General features: G+C 37.5%; 1 protein-coding gene and 2 pseudogenes across 2 annotated transcripts; all 3 read right to left on the bottom strand.

The window, feature by feature from the left end:
• Nucleotides 1–494: 494 nt before the first annotated feature.
• LOC110753341 (PHD finger-containing protein 6-like) lies at nucleotides 495–6,529 on the bottom strand (annotated as a pseudogene). The gene is made up of 9 exons (XR_015836002.1): nucleotides 6,325–6,529; nucleotides 4,637–4,722; nucleotides 3,611–4,122; nucleotides 2,533–2,703; nucleotides 2,162–2,246; nucleotides 1,632–1,862; nucleotides 1,411–1,541; nucleotides 1,031–1,249; nucleotides 495–931 (listed from the first exon to the last, which is right to left on the bottom strand). The product of XR_015836002.1 is annotated as a PHD finger-containing protein 6-like (transcript).
• A 416-nt stretch (nucleotides 6,530–6,945) lies between these two features.
• LOC110753412 (PHD finger-containing protein 6-like) lies at nucleotides 6,946–9,104 on the bottom strand. The gene is made up of 5 exons (XM_088253587.1): nucleotides 8,999–9,104; nucleotides 8,317–8,440; nucleotides 7,765–7,995; nucleotides 7,546–7,670; nucleotides 6,946–7,193 (listed from the first exon to the last, which is right to left on the bottom strand). Exons 3-5 carry the CDS (start codon nucleotides 7,971–7,973, stop codon nucleotides 7,090–7,092), a joined length of 438 nt encoding a protein of 145 aa, XP_088109713.1. The 5' UTR covers nucleotides 7,974–7,995; nucleotides 8,317–8,440; nucleotides 8,999–9,104; the 3' UTR covers nucleotides 6,946–7,089.
• LOC148294627 (uncharacterized) lies at nucleotides 8,491–11,095 on the bottom strand (annotated as a pseudogene).
• Between the last annotated feature and the right edge of the window lie 9,249 nt (nucleotides 11,096–20,344).

Raw genomic sequence — 20,344 nt, 5'->3', positions numbered from 1 at the left:
TATGAGATGCTACAATGGAGGGGGGTGGAATGAACGGTTCAATCTAACCATCCAATTATTAAACAAATTTAAGTCCAATATTTTCTCTTTCTTATTGAATAGTGGGATTGAACCTTTGTCACAACCCCCTCGTTGTAGCATTTCCATATAGTCCCCTAATCTAATTGCATAGTATTAAGTTCTGAGTCAACTTGCAATCCCTCACCATAGCCCCTCATTACGGTATTTCAAGCTAGCGATTCCTAATACTTGGGCAGCATGATTTCAGTGTATCCCACACCATTGTATCTCTATGGTGGATTTCATTTTCAATTTACCAAATGGTTTATACATTATCTGTGAATTCATCAACATTTTTAAGGTTCCAAACACTTTTGAGAAAATGCATCTACGGCTACCTCGTGTTGTATATATTATAGTGATTGTAGAATGGCCTAAAAGAAAGAGAATATGTATTGCAAAAACATGGAAGAGCGAGCATGCACATGCCAATGCCATATTTAGGTCAATCGAAGGAGGCTCTATAATAATAGACACAACCAAGCCAAAAAGATCCAATACAAGTAAGAGGCGCTACAAACAGAGGACTCTGTTTTTTCTTTAATGGGTTTATATAATTTTTGTTGAAGCTAGCTATCTAGTCTACTGTGGTCATGTCTGATGCAAAGGGGTCCTAGATGAAGCCTAGTCTACTGTGGTTATGTCTGGTTAAAAGTTGGTGATGACACTTGAGCTGCAGTTTCAATCTCCATGGTTAATTAACAGTTGAAGATTCCCCTGTCATTCCCTCAGTTGAACCAGTAGCACTTTGAGGGCTGCCCTCATGAAAAACCTGGTGGGCCTGCCGATTCCTCCTCCTCCTCTGTTTCAGGGGGGATTTTACCCTCTTCTTTTCCCAAGTTCTTTTGCAAGCCACATCTGGTCTTCATTTCTGACAAAGGTTCAGGATAAGCAGCGTCAGTATGTTCCATTGATAGATCAAAAGAAAGTTCTTGTTTAAGGATCGAATATCAAGGTTTATAAATAGTACCCGATGAGGATTTAGTGTTCCAGATAACCTTTGAATCCCTCGGAACCACTATATCAACTCTTCCCACCATCTTTCCACCTACCATGTCAACTTCCATATCCACAGTCTTATTGTCATCCACGTTTTCTTGATCGACTGTTGACGGGAGTCCTTCATGTACCTTATTATGAGCAACATCCTTCTTTATACAACGAAAGATTCCCCATAAGAAGTCTGCCACTGTTGACATGAACCAGAATGTTAATGGTAGATAAGCAATGCATCTAATACAGAAAAAATCTAATTAAAAACTCCGAAAAAGGTAATCCAAATGGACTACACACACAAAAGAAAGCTGAAGTCATTGCAAGAGAGGAGGAAATTTATAAGAAAAAACTAACCCCGTGAGTCTAACTGTAGACTTCCTGATGTAAATATCAGCAACTCCACCCCCTTGCCATCAAAGCAAATTCGCATCATTGAATCTTGGTTCTCCATGCGGTTAATCAGCCGAGCATGGTTCTCTCTTGATCTACAAATCAGTAGGGACAAAATGTTATGATAGTTGCATCACCAACAAAACTCAAATATCAAAACCATGTAACCAGAAGACAAAAAATACCTCTCAATGTTTTCATCAGGGAAAAAGTAAAGGGCAACATCTTCAAGGACAGGGTCATCGTCTTGGAAGATATCAGTCCAAATACTGGATCGAGGAAGCCAGTTAGCATTGAGGATGAGAGGCATTTTTTGTGAAAATGCATAGGCTTTAGGATGGACCTTACATGGAGGTAGTGCTTGGAACCCACCAATGAATTCTCCAGGTGTGGCTGCATCAAGGATGAAGCCTCCCCTAAAGAAAGAAACATCAATGAAGCTTTTGAGAGCACTTAATTAACTTGATATATGTAAATATGTAAAACAGCAGCCATGACAAAACAGTGCATTCAGAACATCAACATAGGATGCAAAAGCGAACCCACCTAGAAGATTTAAGTTGGAAAAAGAAAAAACCACACGTATTCTTAAGGAACATTTTTCTCATCAACTTTTAATACAAAACAATATATTAACTCTAATTCAAATCAAAACATGAGTTGGCGAAATCATGATAGAATACACATATGTAACATCTTAAAAGAAGTTACCCACTTCCAAGGAGCATCTCGAGCAGGAAGATTCGAAGGCTTTAGATTGAGACCATCAAAAATATTCACGAGATCTGTTTCTTCACTATCTGCATGATTATGTTCAACAACACGAGTGTTACCACATAACTTATAAAGGGAGGAAGGTAGGTTCAATAAATGGCAAGCAACAAAATTACCCACCACAGTCACAACTGTGCTACAATTTCAATGTTGAGAAGATATATACTCTTAACTTGTTAGGAAAGAATTGGACACCCAAAAATAACACCTAAATATATTACCAATTTTATCGAACTTAAAAGAGGACTTAAAGAATAACTAATTCTGCAGTTCCAAAATAAATAATAATAATTTGTAAGTCATAACCCTTGCCTGGACTGGAAATAGGTGATGAGTGCCTCATTGTTGAAATTGTGCGTGGCTCCTTTTCTGTTTTGGACTCCATCTTCTTATAAGAAATTTCACCAACTAAGACATCCGTTAATTGCTTCTCCCCAATATACTCATTTCCAGAAGCTACGGAACTCTTTGTTTCTCCTATAACTGAGATAAGAGATCATAAGCATTGCACATATAGCATCCATTTACCATAGGAATAATATGCTATCTTCACACTTTTAATAACATATCCAAAGTATTTTGAACAAAAAGAGCTAGTAGATACAACAAGCCTCTCTCAACACTTTTACTAACCAAATTCTATTGCATGAACTCTACAGTAAGAGCAATTTATAATTTTTCTTTCTATAAGAAACAGAAATTTAAGTTACAAACTTTCATTAAAACAAAGAAAGAAAATTACAAGAAAGAGAATTGTATTTACAATTGTCCAACAAAAGAATATATTACTTCAACTCATAGCTCCCCCTCTGATCAAGATGAATAATGAATCAAACTAAGAAAAATATCTCTATAATACTTTGTCTAAGACGTCTAATAAAGGCTAAAAATCTAGTCTGAGAGTAAAAATCTTTGTCCAAGGCATCTCAAACAATCCTCATAAAATCGTTATCATACACCAATTGCAATTGCACCAATAAGAGCAACCAATTGCACCAGTAATAGTATAGCAAAAAGCAAAAAGTTTCACTATCTAGCATGTACTCAATCATCCATATATACAAGGGGAGAATGGAGATGATGTGGCTCATAGAATCAAAGCACGATAGGTAAAATGGAGGGTTTTGTTAAGCACATATATAGCGTGATCATCTTATTTTGCTAGAATTGAAAGCTAAGTTTATAGAACATCTATTAGACCAGCCATGCTATATGGGACTGAATGCTGGACAGTTAGAAAACAGACATATTCATAGTTCCTGTAGGCACATATTAGCCAAATGTTACAACCAGCACCGTGATATGCACACCTCTATCTCTGTTTCTCTAATGGAATATTAGCCATTATTAGACACAAATTCTTAAGAGATTAGATTAAAATATTTATCACCTTTTGAATCCTTCAAAATTGGAGATGTTTGCTGAATAATCTTTGCTAGGCTTTGCATTTTGACACTCCCGCCACATCTAGGAGGGTTCACAGTTCTTGAAGGCATAATGCTAGGATTTGCTTTGATCGCAGACATAGGAAACTTTGGAGTCACAATTCTAGACCCAAAAGGAGTCCTTTTGGGGATAGGTGCCATGAAATTTAACTGACGAGGTTTGGAGCCGAAAGTACTTCGCTGAGATCTAACTCCTGATGATAGCCTGATGACTTCTTCATTTGGAATAAATTTAACTTTTCCAGTCTCAACAGGTTTTTGCCTTCTGGAATGAGCTTGCCACCCTGAATCATCAAGAACTCTGCTGGGACCGGCTGGATGCATGGCATCATGGTGAACTAAATCAGCAGAGGATGCCATTATGTCTTCTTCCTCATCAGGTTTTGGAGAAATCACTTCACATGATTCACAAACCCAATCATCTGGAAATTCCATTGGAATAATCCGCATGCAATAACTGAAACGGAGATATCACAATAAATTACGATAACTGAACTCACCCCTCCAGAGCAGCTATATTTTTTGGAAATGTCTAACTGAACTGACGAAAATAATTCAGCAACTGAACAGGGGAAGAAACTAGAGATCAAACCAACAAACTTGTGGTTCAAAATACCATGCATGGAAGGGCATACAATGGTGATGAGAGTAATTTAAAATACTTAGGAAGCTAGCAAGAAACGTCTTCTAGAAGGATCTTTTGTGGGATAAGTTCATTTTTGACCAACTTTGTGAAATTTGGTTTTTCTACTGAATTTTGTCAAATAATATTTTTCTTTATCAGTTTATCCGTGCATATTGGAAGGCTAGCTGGTGAATTACGTTTGTAATTAGAACTGATTGTTCACCTTCATTGTATTTTGATTTTGATTCACTGATATTATTGAGACGAAATACTATTCAGTTCTTAATTGAAACAGGCAAACAAAGTAATCAAATGCAGAGAGAGGGAGAGAGAGAGAGAGTCATACGGGTGTTCAGTACTTATATTGCATTTAATGCAAGTTGCAACGAGATTTTCATTAGTAATACCACCACACACATCACATTGTCCGACCTGAAAAGTAGAGCAGATCACATTGAAAAGATTAAAATAACTCAGCTAACTGAAGCTTAACTTAAGCAAAAGTTTCTTAGTGTCGGTCTAGCATTATTTATCAATTAGTAGAAGTACATATAGGACATGGAGATGTCATCTTTGGTGAACAACACAGTACATGAAAAAGTGGAAATGAAGTTTGATGAAAAATATTATGGCAGCCATGGTGGAACTATGAGGAATATGACTGAATGGTTCTTCTATAGTACTCTGCATGCATATCCACATTTTTCACAACTTCTGTAGTAGTTTATTATTCATCTAGTCAGTCCTTAAATAATCTCACTAAGAGCCAGACTTGCAAAAAAGCTAAAGGCATGCTAATGGATACAAACTGGGATGGCAATCAAGTTGTATAATATGTTGTATTTAAATACACAAAACTTCTCTCCTACAGTCCTTGAGGCATTTAAACAAGGCCATGTTTCTCAGTTGTTCAATCAAGTATGGATGGCTGAGATGCTCTCAACCATCCCACGCGTGATTTAATACCTAAGAACATAGACATCATTTACTTAGAAGAGAGCATTGAATATGTACAAACGCATCAAAAATCTTACTCAGAAATTTTAAATTGTAGGATATTCTAATTGGTTCTAACAAGAGATTATTCAAATCAACCAAATCATATCCAATCTTGTCAGGGAAGAAAAGTCAACAAAATGTGTTACAACTCTTTTTCAAGAGTTGACATTACGTGAATACCAAACAAAATGCAAATGCAACAAGAACACCATATGCAAATTGATCCTCTGCCTCTTCGGCATGACTTTTCCACAATTTACACAAAAGCCATCTAAATTTTTTTCTTTATATACTAGATTTCAATGTAACATTTAAAATATGTTCGAAGCATGTATAACATGCATTTGGTTTGCAAGTCCAATACATGCTTAACAAGGCATTGCTTCTTTCGAGACCAACCATGCCTTGTAAAAATAAAAGGGTGGGGAGTATTAGAAAGTGGCATAACCCAACTTGAACCAAATTCAAAATTATAAACGCATGATTTGGATTTCATTAAGTGTTGTTTCATAATCATCTGCTTACTATTATAGGCACTCTGGGGCAAAAGGAAGCTTAATGGCAATCATAAAACCAAGAAGAAAAAAAAGGACTTTATACAAAAAGAACTTAAAAATACATAAACAAATGCCAGAAAAAAAAAAAAAAAATTAAGCAGAACCAACGGAAAAAAAATAAAAAATAAATCAACTTACAGCCAAAGGAAAACAAAAATCAAGAATAACTTATATCACCAACAAAAGTAACCAACCCACGTAGCTAAACCATAAAGGAAAAAACAAGAAAATGAGCATTACTTAAAAATGTTTATAAAAAAAAAAAAACTACAATGGCCCATATAAACAGTAAAAAAACCAGACTTTCCAACTGCAATGTACTGAAATAACATCGAAATGCAAAAAACTGATGATTCAAACATTACATTTACAGAGCCGACAATAATAGATGGAGGACAGAGAGGGTGGGTCGGCAGCAGCAAATGGACAAGTAAGGAGACAAAAAAGGAGGAGCTTTAGGGTTAATCGATACATTTACCAAGTGGGTCTCCTCTGGTTGCTCCATATTGTGCTTGCTTGGGATTGTTTTTTTTCAGACTCTTTTTGGTCCCCTCTCTCCCTTGTCTTGAAAGAAGTGTGGAGGCTATCTTCTAGCAGCTGCTGCTCATGAACTCACTCACTCTCAAAGAGAGAGAGAGAGAAAGAGAAAACAGAGAGAGAAAGCAATTATCAAAGCAAGTCTGTTTTCTGAAAAAGAATGTATCTTGACCAGATTTTGAAGGAACTAATACAACTGTACGGATGGGGTGTCGTGGCATTTGCCTATTGGCTATTAAGTGTTGTACATTGTACCCGCTATTCACGAGCCTTAACACAAAGCTTCGTGCATGCGAGCTGCGTGGACTGTGGTTGATAAAATCATATTTATTTGATTTACGAACCAAATGTTGGATAGATGAGTTAAATTAATGTTCTTTTTTCTGGGCGGGAGTTAAATTAAACGTTAGGTAATAGGGACTATCACCATTATGTTGGCCAAAAAATCACTATCTGTTGTTCTCGTGGTCCATTGTAATAATGTCATCAATGTGACAAGCATTTGCGGACCTCAATTTAGGAGCCAATATCATGTATGAAACTAACAATTTGTAATTTGCTTGACTTTTGCTTGATTTTGAGAAGGAATTTAATATCGTTCACCACTGCTAATTACATTGTAGCCTCTTTAATTTCCAGTGACTATGGTTACTCTCGGTTGAAAGTTATCACTGGGTTTGTTAATTCATGCTATGCCTATGAGCAGCTAATCATGTTCTTGGGAGTCAGAGAAAAGAAGAGAGGGAACTGCCAGATGGCCTTTTGCAGGGCAATATACTCCCCACAGGAAGGATTCCATTACTTCCAGTCCTACAAAAACATGGACACAAATGAATAGATTAGATTACATTGCAAAAACCCAAGAAAGCTTTCAATTATTCCGCACGAGCTGAGTGCATGTTATGAAGTCCCAAGAAGCTTAGATTTATACTCAAATTTAATAACACTTACTGAAAGAGAGAAGATGATGGAAGAAACTCAACCCACACAAACTGGGTGTGCAGTTCTCGTTTATATATTAAACTCATGTACAGAGAGTTACAAGTTTACAAGAATAACAATAAGCTATTTATGGATACAAGATAATGATAACAGTTGATATCAAACTCAGATGAGATGTAGCAGCAGATCACGTCGAGTCTGGATTAGGTTTATCACTTACCACAAGAATCTAGATTTAGCCTCCTAGAAGACAAAATCAATAGATTGACACCATTTATATGACTCCTCAGTGCCATATCTCGCATCTCTAGAAGTCCCAAGAGGCTAAAATACTGTTGTGTAGACCTACGTAAAATAATTGAAGGCTTCCTCAAATAGCATACGATCATCTATTTAGCAATTGCATATTAAGCACTAGAGATTTGATTCAGGAACAGACCTCTCAAAATCGCCAGGGGAAAAGAACAGTGCCACATCATTTACAGTGGGGCTGTCATTCTCAAAGATTTCTGCCAATACACTGCTACAAGGGAGCAACTTACACCAGAGCACGTTAGGCACGAGCCTTGAATACTCTACAGCTTTAGGATGGACTTTCCCCGGAAGATGAGCCCGGAACCCATCACAAAATTGACCACAAGAATCCATATCAAGGATCTCAAGGCTTCCACTAATCACAATCATCAAACAACAAATACTAATCAGATAAAATACAAGTTATAGGACTAGCTCATGAACAAATTCTCGTTTCGCCGACAATGATAGAGCTTTGGTAAAGGGAAGAGAGAGGTTGAATTAAAGTAAAGTAATAAAAGTCTCTAGCCAATGCTAATAATCTATCATATATTGACAGTATCATGACAATTTCAAAATAAAAAGTGGTGCTCTGTGCTCAGATGATATGCAGTGTTTGTGGGTGCATGCATGCTTGCTTTTCGCATTTATCAATAAATAAATGATTACGCAACTACATGAAATATGAGGTACTCACCACCAGGTAGCATCTAAAATTGGGTTACTTGGAAGATTTGTCTCAGGTTTGGGCAAAATGTTTGGCAGACCACATCCTTGAATGATAGAGTTCTTGGGTTTAGCATCAGCACATAAATTACCTCCTGAGAAAACACATATTCAATTAGCAAGTGACAATCACATAACTGAAGCACCATATTGCACACCAAAACATTATATTAAGTTATCGAAATTTTTTTTGCTTCAAAAGTTGATGCATGAAGTATGCAGTGACTCTGTCTTGCAAAGATTTTGAATCTCATACTCGATAGGGGTTGCTTTATCTGAAACTGAAATTGCAAGGTCAGTCATATTCATAAGGTACATGATTACCTTCTTACAGCATGTACAGTGGATATACAGTATAAAGAAACATATATCTTGCACATACACACACACAGACGCATGCAAGAGCTGATTCTCAGTGCTTAATATATAGCTGAGGACTTGTAGTTGATATGAGTAGAAGAGTCAAATTTAACTGCCGCTTTGTTCAATCATTCTCACCATCCATCTGGTGGGGGCCTATACTCAAGACCATGCATACTCAATATGTAATGCATAAAAAGATTTGAGATACTGCAACAATTAATTTTGACCCTTGTGTTTGCCAAATTTTTTTAGAAAAGTTTTCCATGCAATAAATGTTAGAGTTATCTTACATTTTAATTCAGTACAAGATTTAGGCTCTGGTGCCGGAGTGATTGAACTGATTTTTTCACTGCCATGTCCAGAGAGCTTTAAATCTCCAGCAGGGAAATTTTTTTAGGGGTAGATTTTAACTCAGTGGAAGCCCTTCGAGACATTGTTTCCATGGTATCTATTCGGATAGAGCTTGAGTGCAATTTACTTGGTGAGGGCAATTCCACCTTTTGAGCTCCAGATGACATTTTAAGAGCTTTTTCAATAGGAATAAACTTTACTTTGGCAGTTCCCAAGGAAGTTGGCTTTCGAAGATGACCTGAACTGCCTGACTCTTCAACAAGCCTTCTGGAACCCACAGATCGAGACATGTCAGAGTGGATTATCTCAAAGGTGTTTGATCCTTCCTAAAGCCTTCTGAAAGAGTATTTTTCTAACAGATTTTTGAGTGACTGATCTCCAGAACGACATGTCTCACAAAACCAAATTTCTGAAACATATTTAAGGAGGACCTGTATGCAATAGCTGGAAAGAGAAACAGTAACATGTTTGGAATAAGTGTCCAAATCGGCTATACAAAATACACAAATAAAAAACACACTGCAACTGATTATTCAATATTAACAAAAGCAAGAGGATGGATATTCTGCAATTCCATTGAGATATAGATACAAATCAAGCGGTATAAGTTATACAGCCATTAGGAAGTGGGTGACAACTGAAGCTCATTTGGTTATGTGATTAAGCAATGACCAGGTTTATTAAGCAAAGAAGTATGTTCTTTTAACTAAGTCTTTCAGAATATGTTCTTTTAACTGTTTATGTTTAAATAGGAAAACAAAGGGAATAACAACACGCAATCCCCTCTTCCCCCAACGAGTGCACTCATGGTTCTAGAAAGTTCTAAACGTATATCAACAAAGTTATCAAACAGAAGACAACCTTAAAATCAGAACTGCAGTCCAATTTTAACAGAAAGATATGAGCTATACAAGTGGTAATAGGAACCAAAATATAAAAATAATGAAAATAAGAACATAAGAACATATATACATCAATGTGCATGGCCACTAAAACACAGGGTCACACGTGCATGTGTAGGCGGACACACACACAGGCACACAATCACAGAAAAAACAAATATACAGATAGATAAATATATGCATAAGAGAGAGAGAGAGAGAGAGAGAGAGAGAGAGAGAGAGAGTACTTTTAATTCATACACGTGTTCCCGAGCTATTTTAAATTGAAAGCAAGTAGCAATCAGCTCTACAAAGCCTGTTCCAACACATACATCACAAGGTTTGTCCTACAGAATAAGAAGATCGAATTAGACATTATAGACAAGTTTCTTCATAGAGATAGGTCCATTTGCCTCAGATATATATTAAAGAATACTACATATAGATCTTTGACATCCCGTACAAAACATTGTAAGGCATAACAGAACGTATGTGGTTTCAAGTGGCTGCAGATTCTTGCTGGAAGTACATACAGGGCAAACTCGTGGCTTTAAAACTGAACAGGTGAGTGGTGCTTTTAATACTGCAGGCTTGGTTGTTGTTGCTTGATGACAGTAGTTAATGTTGGGGAAACACCGGTTTCCCCCTCGTCACAACATAACCCGATGGAAGAAATAAATAAACAAACCAACAAACTCAAGATGACAATGAGTAAATACATGAGAGAACACACCAAGAATTTACGGGTTCGACAGATAACCTGCCTACATCCCCAGAGAGTCACCACCTTCACTATAACATGAGAAAGATACAAGTACAAGAATAACCACTCAAGAGTTTTATACCCAAACCCGAGTCCCGTATCCAATAGGATACACCCCTTGTACACCCTCTCTCATTCAAGTGAAAAACACTCTCACCCCAAGAGATATACCCTCTCTTGAACCCTTGATGAACCCAGCTAATTCCCAGCTAAAACATCCTCCGGGAGTTTATGGACTGCTTGCTTGCATCTCACAAGCAACCCACTCTCCCTCTCTACCGTGCTCTCTCTCTGGTGCCTTTCCTTGGTGCGGCTGAAGCACACCAGCCCACACCCTCATGCCTTTGGTGCGGCTCCTCTGCACACCCACTCACATACCCTTGCATGCCCATTGTATAACCAAATGAAAGGGCTGATTTTTTATCTCCAAAAAAATGATGTTGGTCAAAGAACATCCCCCATCATTGCACCTTGTCTCCCACCAAAGGCATCATCATTCAAGACAAAAAAAACTATTCCTCCACTAAGGAGGAAACCCAAGGCGCCGAAAGCATGTGTAGCTCCCCTATTTTTCTCCTCCTTTTCAGCCATTAATTATTGACCATGCATGCATATTCCATACATGCATCCGTGTGCTTTGAGAGGGAAAAAAACAACAGCCGCACATCTTGACTCCTCTAAGGAGGGATTTCCAACAGTTAAGAAATAGACTTTAATGAGCCTATGAAAAGTACAAGGAGATTGCTAAATGAGCAAAAGGAAAGAAAAAAAAATTCCATGCTGGCTGAGCACAGTGTCATTGTCAAGTTGGGCTTTCAGCGATGAACATCCAAGTTCAGCTTTAATGAGGCAAATGCAAGGACAGAGATGGTTTTAGTAAAGGCTTTGAAAACAGGAACTTGTAACTACACCAAGAACCACAGCTATAAGATACAGCGTTTACAAATTGAAATTTGATAATTTTGATTGATTATTGGATGAGAAGTGGGAACTGCTGAAAACATTAAAGAGAATGAGAAGAATCTGAGAGAATTGAAGAAAAAGATTTTGTTTTCTATTTCTGTTTCTTACTGATAATGAATGAATTACTGCCTACACGATTCTTATGTGTTGTTACATTGTAATCTTCTCGACTAAGCAATCTAACTAACTCAACAAATCACAACATGACACTTGTCATCTTATAACAGGTACAAGTGCCTTTATATCCTATCATCCCCCCTCAACCGCATGCACAGGAGGACCAAGCATGAGGTTGGAACAGTGATAATCAAATTGAGGAGAGCAGAGGCCTTTAGTAAGCACATCAGCAACTTGCTGGGCAGAAGAAACGTGCTGAAGAAGGAATTCACCGCGAGTGACTCTCTCACGAACAAAGTGACAATCGATTTCAATGTGCTTGGCACGAGAATGAAGCACAGGATTAGAAGACAGAGCCATGGCAGAGATATTATCACAGCATAAAACTGGTTTCTTAACAAGAGGACAATGTAGATCAGTAAGAAGCTGCTGAAGCCATACAATTTCAGCTGCTGTCACAGCCATTGCGCGATATTCGGCTTCAGTAGAAGAACGTGAAACAGATTGTTGCTTCTTGGAAGACCAGGAGATGGGGTTTGTGCCAAGAAAAATAACAAAACCAGTTGTAGACCGACGATCATTTGGATCCCCAGCCCAGTCAGCATCAGTGAAAGCAGTCATGTCTAAAGAACCTTTTTTATACAGCAAACCATGAGACATAGTACCCTTCAGATAACGAAGAATACGTTTAACAGCTAAGTAATGAGTGTCCAAAGGATTATGCATAAACTGACAAACTTGATGCACGGCATAGGCAATGTCAGGCCGAGTAAAAGTGAGGTATTGAAGTGCACCAACAATACTGCGATAGTGAGCAGGATCTGAGTAAGGAAGACTACCTTCCTTGAGCAGCTTATGATTGGGATGACATGGGGTAACACAAGGTTTGCAGTCCAAGAGATTGGCCTTAGTAAGCACATCAAGAATATATTTGGACTGATGAACAAAGATGCGATTTGCTGGATATTGAATCTGAAGGCCAAGAAAATAATGAAGATCCCCAAGATTTTTCATATCAAACTCCTGTGAAAGTTGATCAATAATCAATTGAACAACAGCGAAATCAGATCCGGTGATGATAATATCATCGACATATAACAAAAGAAAGACCAGAGAATCAGACTTTTTGCAGACAAATAAAGAGGGATCAGCATAAGAAGCTGTGAAGCCTAAAGTAAGAAGACACTTAGTGAATCGGTCATTCCAGGCTCGAGGGGCCTGTTTGAGACCATAGAGAGATTTAACCAACTTGCAGACATGATGGGGATGGGAAGAATCAATGAAGCCAGGAGGTTGGGACATGTAAACCTCCTCGTGAAGAATACCGTGAAGAAAAGCATTCTTCACATCTAGTTGTTGTAGTTTCCAACCAAAGGTAGCAGAAAGAGCAAGCATTAACCGAACTGTAGAAGGTTTTACAACAGGACTAAAAGTCTCTGCATAATCCAATCCAGCCTCTTGAGAGAACCCCTTTGCAACCAAACGTGCTTTATACCTTGCAACAGACCCATCTGAGTTTTTCTTAATTCTATAAACCCACTTACAACCTACTAGATTGCGATTGGGAGGTAGAGGAACCAACTGCCAAGTACCCTGAGCTTTTAAAGCATCCATTTCTTCTTGCATAGCTAACTGCCATTGAGGAACTTTAGCGGCTGAGGCATAAGTATGAGGTTCTGAGATAACATTGTTAGAGATATCCGTAGTGAGAAAAGCTTTATGCTTGAAAATGCCAGATTTACTTCTTGTTTGCATTGGATGCCGATTTTGAGATGGAATAGGAGAAACCATATGCAGATCAGGAGATTGAGAGGTAGGAGCACTAGAATCATGAGGAGATGCAGAGATAACATCTAGGACAGAAGTAGTAGCTTGACCCGGCAAATATGGTGAAGATGATGAATCTGAAGGAAGCACTGAACCAGCATGATCCACAGATGGAAAGTGGGGAAAATATAAAGGATTAATTGGTGGAGAGCATGTGGAAGACATAGAAGAAACTGATGTAGAACCACCCTTGTCCTTGAGTTGACCAGAGGGGAAAACGATCTCATCAAATAGGACATGTCGAGAGACAATCAGTTTGTTGGCATAAGTATCAAAACAAATGTATCCTTTATACTGAGAAGCATAACCAAGGAAAATACATTGTGTAGTTTTAGGCTGCAATTTATTGTGATTATAAGGCTTCATAGAGGGATAACAAGCACAACCAAATATCCTGAGATGGTGAAGAGAAGGAGAGGATCCATACAACACTTCATAAGGCGATTGCATATGTAAAGGCTGACAAGGCAGTCGATTAATCAAGTAAGTTGCAGTTGCACAAGCATGAAACCAGTATTTTTCAGACAATGAGGCAGCTTGCATTAAAGTGATGGCAGTTTCCATCAAGTGTCTATTCTTGCGTTCGGCTAATCCATTCTGTTCTGGTGTGTAAGGGCAAGATCTATGATGTAAAATACCCTTAGAAGCTAAAAATTGCTGAAACTGATTACCAATGTACTCCCCCCCTCCATCACTTTGGAGCACTTGAATAGAAGTAGAAAACTGATTGAGCACAAAAGAATAAAAGTGCACAAAATGAGAGTAAACTTCTGATTTATTTCTCAAGGGAAAGATCCAAGTGTAACGAGTACATTCATCAATGAAAGAAACATAGTATCGAAAGCCTTCAATAGAAGTACAAGAAGATGGTCCCCAAAGGTCACTATGAATGACTTGAAATGGTTTATCAGACTTAATAGGAACTAAAGCAAAAGGCAGCTTAGTAAATTTGCCCTTCAAACAAGCTTCACATATAGCAGAATCTGTAGAGGATGCAGAGATACCAGATTGATCCAAAGCAAGTTGCACAACTGAGTTTGTAGGATGTCCAAGTCTGCAATGCCAAAGATCTGAAGTGACCTTCTGTCCAAGCAAGGCAGCAGAAGAAGCAGCGTGATTAAGAGGACGAGGCATAGGATAAAGACCATTACTGCTCAGTCCTTTGTACAGAAGTTTCCCTGTAGCTATGTCCTGTATATATAAGCAAGTGGCATCAAAGATACATCGGCAATTATTTTCTTTGCATAATTGATTGACAGATAATAAACCAGTAGATAACTGAGGAACATGAAGAACCGAATTAAGTTGAAAAACATGACTTGGAGTAGGAAGAATAGAGGCTCCAATGTGAGCAATATTGAGACCTGCTCCATTAGCAGCTGTGATAGTATCAGCATTAGGATAAGAAGCAGGTGTAGACAAAGCAGAGATATCTGCAGTCATATGGTTGGTAGCCCCAGAATCTGCAATCCAAACTTCTTGAGAAGGAGATGTTTGAGCAGACATGGCACTCATCTGAGGGGAAGGAGAAGCATAACTATCTCGAAAGTGACAAGTGAGGGCAGTGTGATTCCTTTTCCAACAAATTTGACAAGGTTCAATATCAGCAGATTGAGATGAGGTAGATCGATAATTGCAAGTTGCTGCAATATGTCCTCTTTTGTTGCAAATTTGACAAGTAGGCACAGAATATGAACCAGAGAATGGAGGAACATGTTGAGGCCGGCCAAGAATCCCACTTGAATTATTGTAATTACCATTCTTACCAGGAAATCTTTGAAAAGTATTATAGGATAGACGACCTCTACCACGATCTCGAAAAGATGAACCACGAAATCCAGAAGATGAATTGGGAGAATATGACACAGATTGAGGTGGCACAGGAGAAGGCACAGAACCTGCAGCATTTGGCGTGACAGCCATAGCTGAAAGCAAAGGAATTTGTCGAGCCGTTTCTTCAAGAGTAGATTCCTCAGCCTTAAGTTGAAAACGAAGTTCTTTCATTGATAAAACACTCTCCCGACCACGAATCACGGCCTTAATAGTATTGTACTCAGCAGGTAAGCCTTTGAGAGTAAGAATCATGATATCTTCATCAGAGATGTCGACACCAACAGCAGAAAGTTGATCCCTGGAATCCTTGATCTTCTGAAGATATTGATCAATAGACTCAGGGCCCTTTTTAATATTCTGAAGATCGGTTTTCATCTGGAAAATACTTGTTCGAGATATGCTTGCAAATCGCTCCTTGAGATTGAGCCACATGTCACGAGAACTCTGACTACCAATGACATAGGAAATTGCAGAGGAGGACAAAGTAGCAGTAATTAAGATCATCAAGGCATTATCATGGATTTTCCAAACCTGATAGGCATCAGAGACAGTGCGATTTTCAGCAGCACTAGTGAATTGAGCAGGACAGGGCATAGAACCATCAACAAACCCTAGAACGCCATGACCGCGAAGCAAAAGCTCCATTTGGAAATTCCAGGTAACGAAGTTCGTATCATCGAGTTTGACAGTCACTGTATTACCAACAGTAGGAATTAAAGAAGAAATCGGAGATTGTGCAAGAACTAACTGAGAAGCAGTCACCATTGTAATCAAGAATTTCTGAGAAATCTAAGAAATTGCAAGAAATTGGGGACAAGATCGAAGAAGAAGGATCAAGAATGAAGAGAGAAGACGACAGCGGAATCAAGATCGAAGAAGAAGAAGCGTTAGCCTTGTGGCTCGTGATACCATGAAAACATTAAAGAGAATGAGAAGAATCTGAGAGAATTGAAGAAAAAGATTTTGTTTTCTATTTCTGTTTCTTACTGATAATGAATGAATTACTGCCTACACGATTCTTATGTGTTGTTACATTGTAATCTTCTCGACTAAGCAATCTAACTAACTCAACAAATCACAACATGACACTTGTCATCTTATAACAGGTACAAGTGCCTTTATATCCTATCAACTGCTACCTTTTAAGGAGATTTTACCAAGTTCTTTGTTAAGAGCTCAATATGAATATTCCATCCAGCGAGATAGCAAACAGCATTTAACCCAATGCATAGGACCAACAAAGCTCAGATTTAACACAAAACTCAAAACTCCTGTCCAATCAACTGCTATTTTTATCCACAGAGCCAGAAGTTTATGGAGAACAAGTTCCTTGGGAGAATTTTTTAAAATGTTAGCCATCTTGGTGTTATAAATTATGAACCAGAAATCTTGGAGCAGTTTGCAATTACGTTTATTGAGATAGAGTTTTGTACAGAACCAACAGACTGTCAGAGCAATGCTTTCTTGAATCTTGACCACCCATTTCAATTTTGAAGACTTGCCCAAGAAATTCAATCATATATTACAAAATAAATCTTCAATTGTTGGTACACATAATGAATGAATGAAATGAAAGAATAAGACCAAATTACTTGAGAGAAAGAAGTGTGAATTCTAGCATTTTGCTGCTTCTCATTTTCTTCACAATCTAAAGAGCTCAAATCAAGGCACTTAGGGAGTGTACAATAAAGATCATATTCCACATTACATCATAATCAGCCAAATAGTTAGTAAAAAACAAATAAATAAATAAAACAGCAAAACAGGGTGTTCAAGTTCAACAGTAGCTATATGTGGTAAAATCAAGTACATTGAAGTTTGAACAGTGAAGAGCAACTATCACAGATTCACACACTAGACAAGCAAAGCAAGTAGAAAATAAATAAGGAAAACAAAAGCAGAAGCAGACAAATGAAAAAGAATGGAGAATATTGATGAAAGAGAAGGGTCTTTTAAGGGTGTTTACCATGTGGGTCTTTCTTGGACCTCTCGCTTTTGCTAATGGTATTCTTTTGCAAAAACATTCTTGGTGCTCTGCTCTCTAATGGCGGCTAAAGCTGGCGGGTACCGATAGAGAGATTCGCTCAAATAGCAACACGAAAATGCACCTGGAGAGTGATTTTTAATCTAAAATCAAAAAAAGGTACAGCATATTAAGTGTCAAATTCATTTTAATTAGTTCGAATGATTTGGCATTTCGTGAATAAGGCTAAATATATAATGTCGTTATTAGTACCCTATGATATTACAAAAACAGCGATGGCATTGTTGGCTTTTCACGGTTTGGGTTGCGCCTGACGTCGTCGTTTTGAAGTAGGAGATATGACTTATATAATGTGTTAAAGTATTAAACAAAAGTGGGCCCTTGGTTGCGCCTATCGTAGCTCCCTTCAGATAATGCTGCTACTTAATATGAATTTTTCAAAAAAGGATCCCAGTATATATAGCCCAGCGGCTATACTATTTATTAAACAAAAATCAAAACAAAAAAAAAACTCAGTACAGCCGGGCGGCTATACTATTTTTAAAATTTTAAAAAGGGTTATTTGCAGCAATGGTCCCTCAACTATACCCCAAGTTACACTTTGGTCACTCAACTCAAATATTAGTTGCAGAGGTCACTCAATTAGGTGTTTTGTTGCACCGTTAGTCCTACCGTCAAGTCTGTTACTTTTTCTGTTTAAAATAATGACGTGGCATGCATGTCTTAGATTATTGATGGTCAAATGTGACTTTTCAGTAAAGATTATTTGTAGCAATGATCCCTCAACTATACTCGGAGTTACATTTTGGTCACTCAATTAGGTGTTGTGTTGCACCATTAGTCACTACCGTTAGAGAGACTTGACGGTAGGACTAACAGTGCAACAAAACACCTAATTGAGTGACCTCTGCAACTAATATTTGAGTTGAGTGACCAAAGTGTAACTTGGGGTATAGTTGAGGGATCATTGCTGCAAATAATCCTTTTAAAAAAATAGAGAGGACCTGCCTAGCCCTTGTGGGCTCACGTGTCAAAAAACGTATAGCCGAGCGGCTATACTATTTTTTTAAAAACATTAACAAACAAGGTATAGCCGACCGGCTATACTATTTTTAAAAAAATTAGGGAAAATCACGTATAGCCGCGCGGCTATACTATATATAAAACATAATTAAAAAAAGGGAACCAGCCTGGCGCCTCCTAGAGATTAGGCGCCCACGTGTCGAAACGGTATCGCCGCACGACTATACTATTTGTTTTTTAAACATTAAAAACTGAGTCTAGCCGTTCGTCTATACTAATTTTAAACAAATTAAAAAGGACCGGATTAGCACCTCCTAGCGATTAGGTGCTCACGTGTAAAAATAGTACAGCCCCGCGGCTGTACTATTTTTGAAAAACATTAAAACCCGCGTATAGCCGTGCGGCTATAACATTTTTAGAAAAACCGTATATAGCCGCCCGGCTATACTATTTTTTTTTTTAAAAAAAAAAATTTATAAAAGACCCGCCTAGCGCCTCCTTGCGACAGGATGTGTAAAAATAGTATAGCCGGCTATTCTATTTTTTTCGGTCAAACCGAAGTATACCCTTTATATACATTATATTTAAAAGGTATAGCTGCGCGACTATGCTATTTAATAAAAAATAAAAAAAGGACCCTCCAAGTTTCATCAGTTTATACTTTATAGATATTAATTTGCTAGTTTCAACATATCCAAATGAGATATTGAATAGAGAAATTTCTCAGTAAATCAATTTGAGAGTTGAATTTTTTATTTTTTTTTTTTTTTTTTGTGTGGGAATGGTTTATATGAATTTTTCTTTTTCTTTTACTCAATGTTGATGAGAATTCGAATTTAGGATTTCTTTCAACATTAGAACGAGAAATATCTATACTAATAATTATTTGGTAATTTTCTTCTATTCTTTTTTAATATAAGCGATAGTCTCAATTATAAGAGGAGAGGATGGGGGTTCATATATACTACTAAGGTGTTATGAGGATTCAAACTTGAAGTCATAAGTTAATACCATTTTCCTCTATTCGTAAACCACAGTTACGAAGACTATAATATCATAAATTTAAACCACATTTGTTGTTGAGTATATGAGAGGATTAATGTATACTTATAAAATCAATTATTATGATATTGTATTTAATACATGCGTAATGTGATTATTACCTTTACTCTTTCGTCCAAAAAAAAATTATTACCTTTACTCACTTGTTAACTAAAACAAGAGACACATGGTATTGCATTCAGAAACCTTATGAATTATGAATTAGTCCCTTGAGCCTCATAATATATATAATAACAAGAATGATACAAGGCTGCTTACACAGATAAAGCTTTGCAAACAAAAGCAAGTCCAAGTAGCTAGCTAGTAGTAACTACATGAAGAAAAACTCTGAGTGAGAGGTAATTAATTGTCAATTGAAATTTTGGTATGTAGCATATAACTAATACAAGTTTGGCCTAAAATCACTCAAGCAAAAAACAAGATTAAGTAATTAAGAGTGTTTATCTATTCACCGAATTCAATTATTCTCCTTGAAATATCGATTGTGAAAGAAAGGGTTATTTACTAAAATGGTTCTTAAATTTATAACCGAGTTGCATTTTAGTCTCTCAACTAAATTATTTGTTCAGATGGTCCACAAACTCTTTATTAATAGACGGATTGGTCCTACTGTTACAAAGGATTTGGGCTAAGAGATTGAACCCTTTTTCTCTTTTGGGTCAAGGCTATGAGATTGAACCTTACGCTCAAAGGGCACTTGAGCCTTTACAACAACCCCAAAAAAGGGCGGTTGGGTATCACATTTCGCATCCTCCATGATGGTGATGATGTGGTGATAATGATAATGATGGAAATGATGGTATTGATGATGGTGATGATGACGATATAACAC

The sequence above is a fragment of the Prunus avium genome, chromosome 5 (genome assembly GCF_965620075.1).
Source record: "Prunus avium chromosome 5, drPruAviu1.hap1.1, whole genome shotgun sequence".
Lineage (NCBI taxonomy): Eukaryota > Viridiplantae > Streptophyta > Magnoliopsida > Rosales > Rosaceae > Prunus > Prunus avium.
Note: the sequence above shows the minus strand (reverse complement) of the source record. Positions and strands in the feature narration are given on the sequence as shown.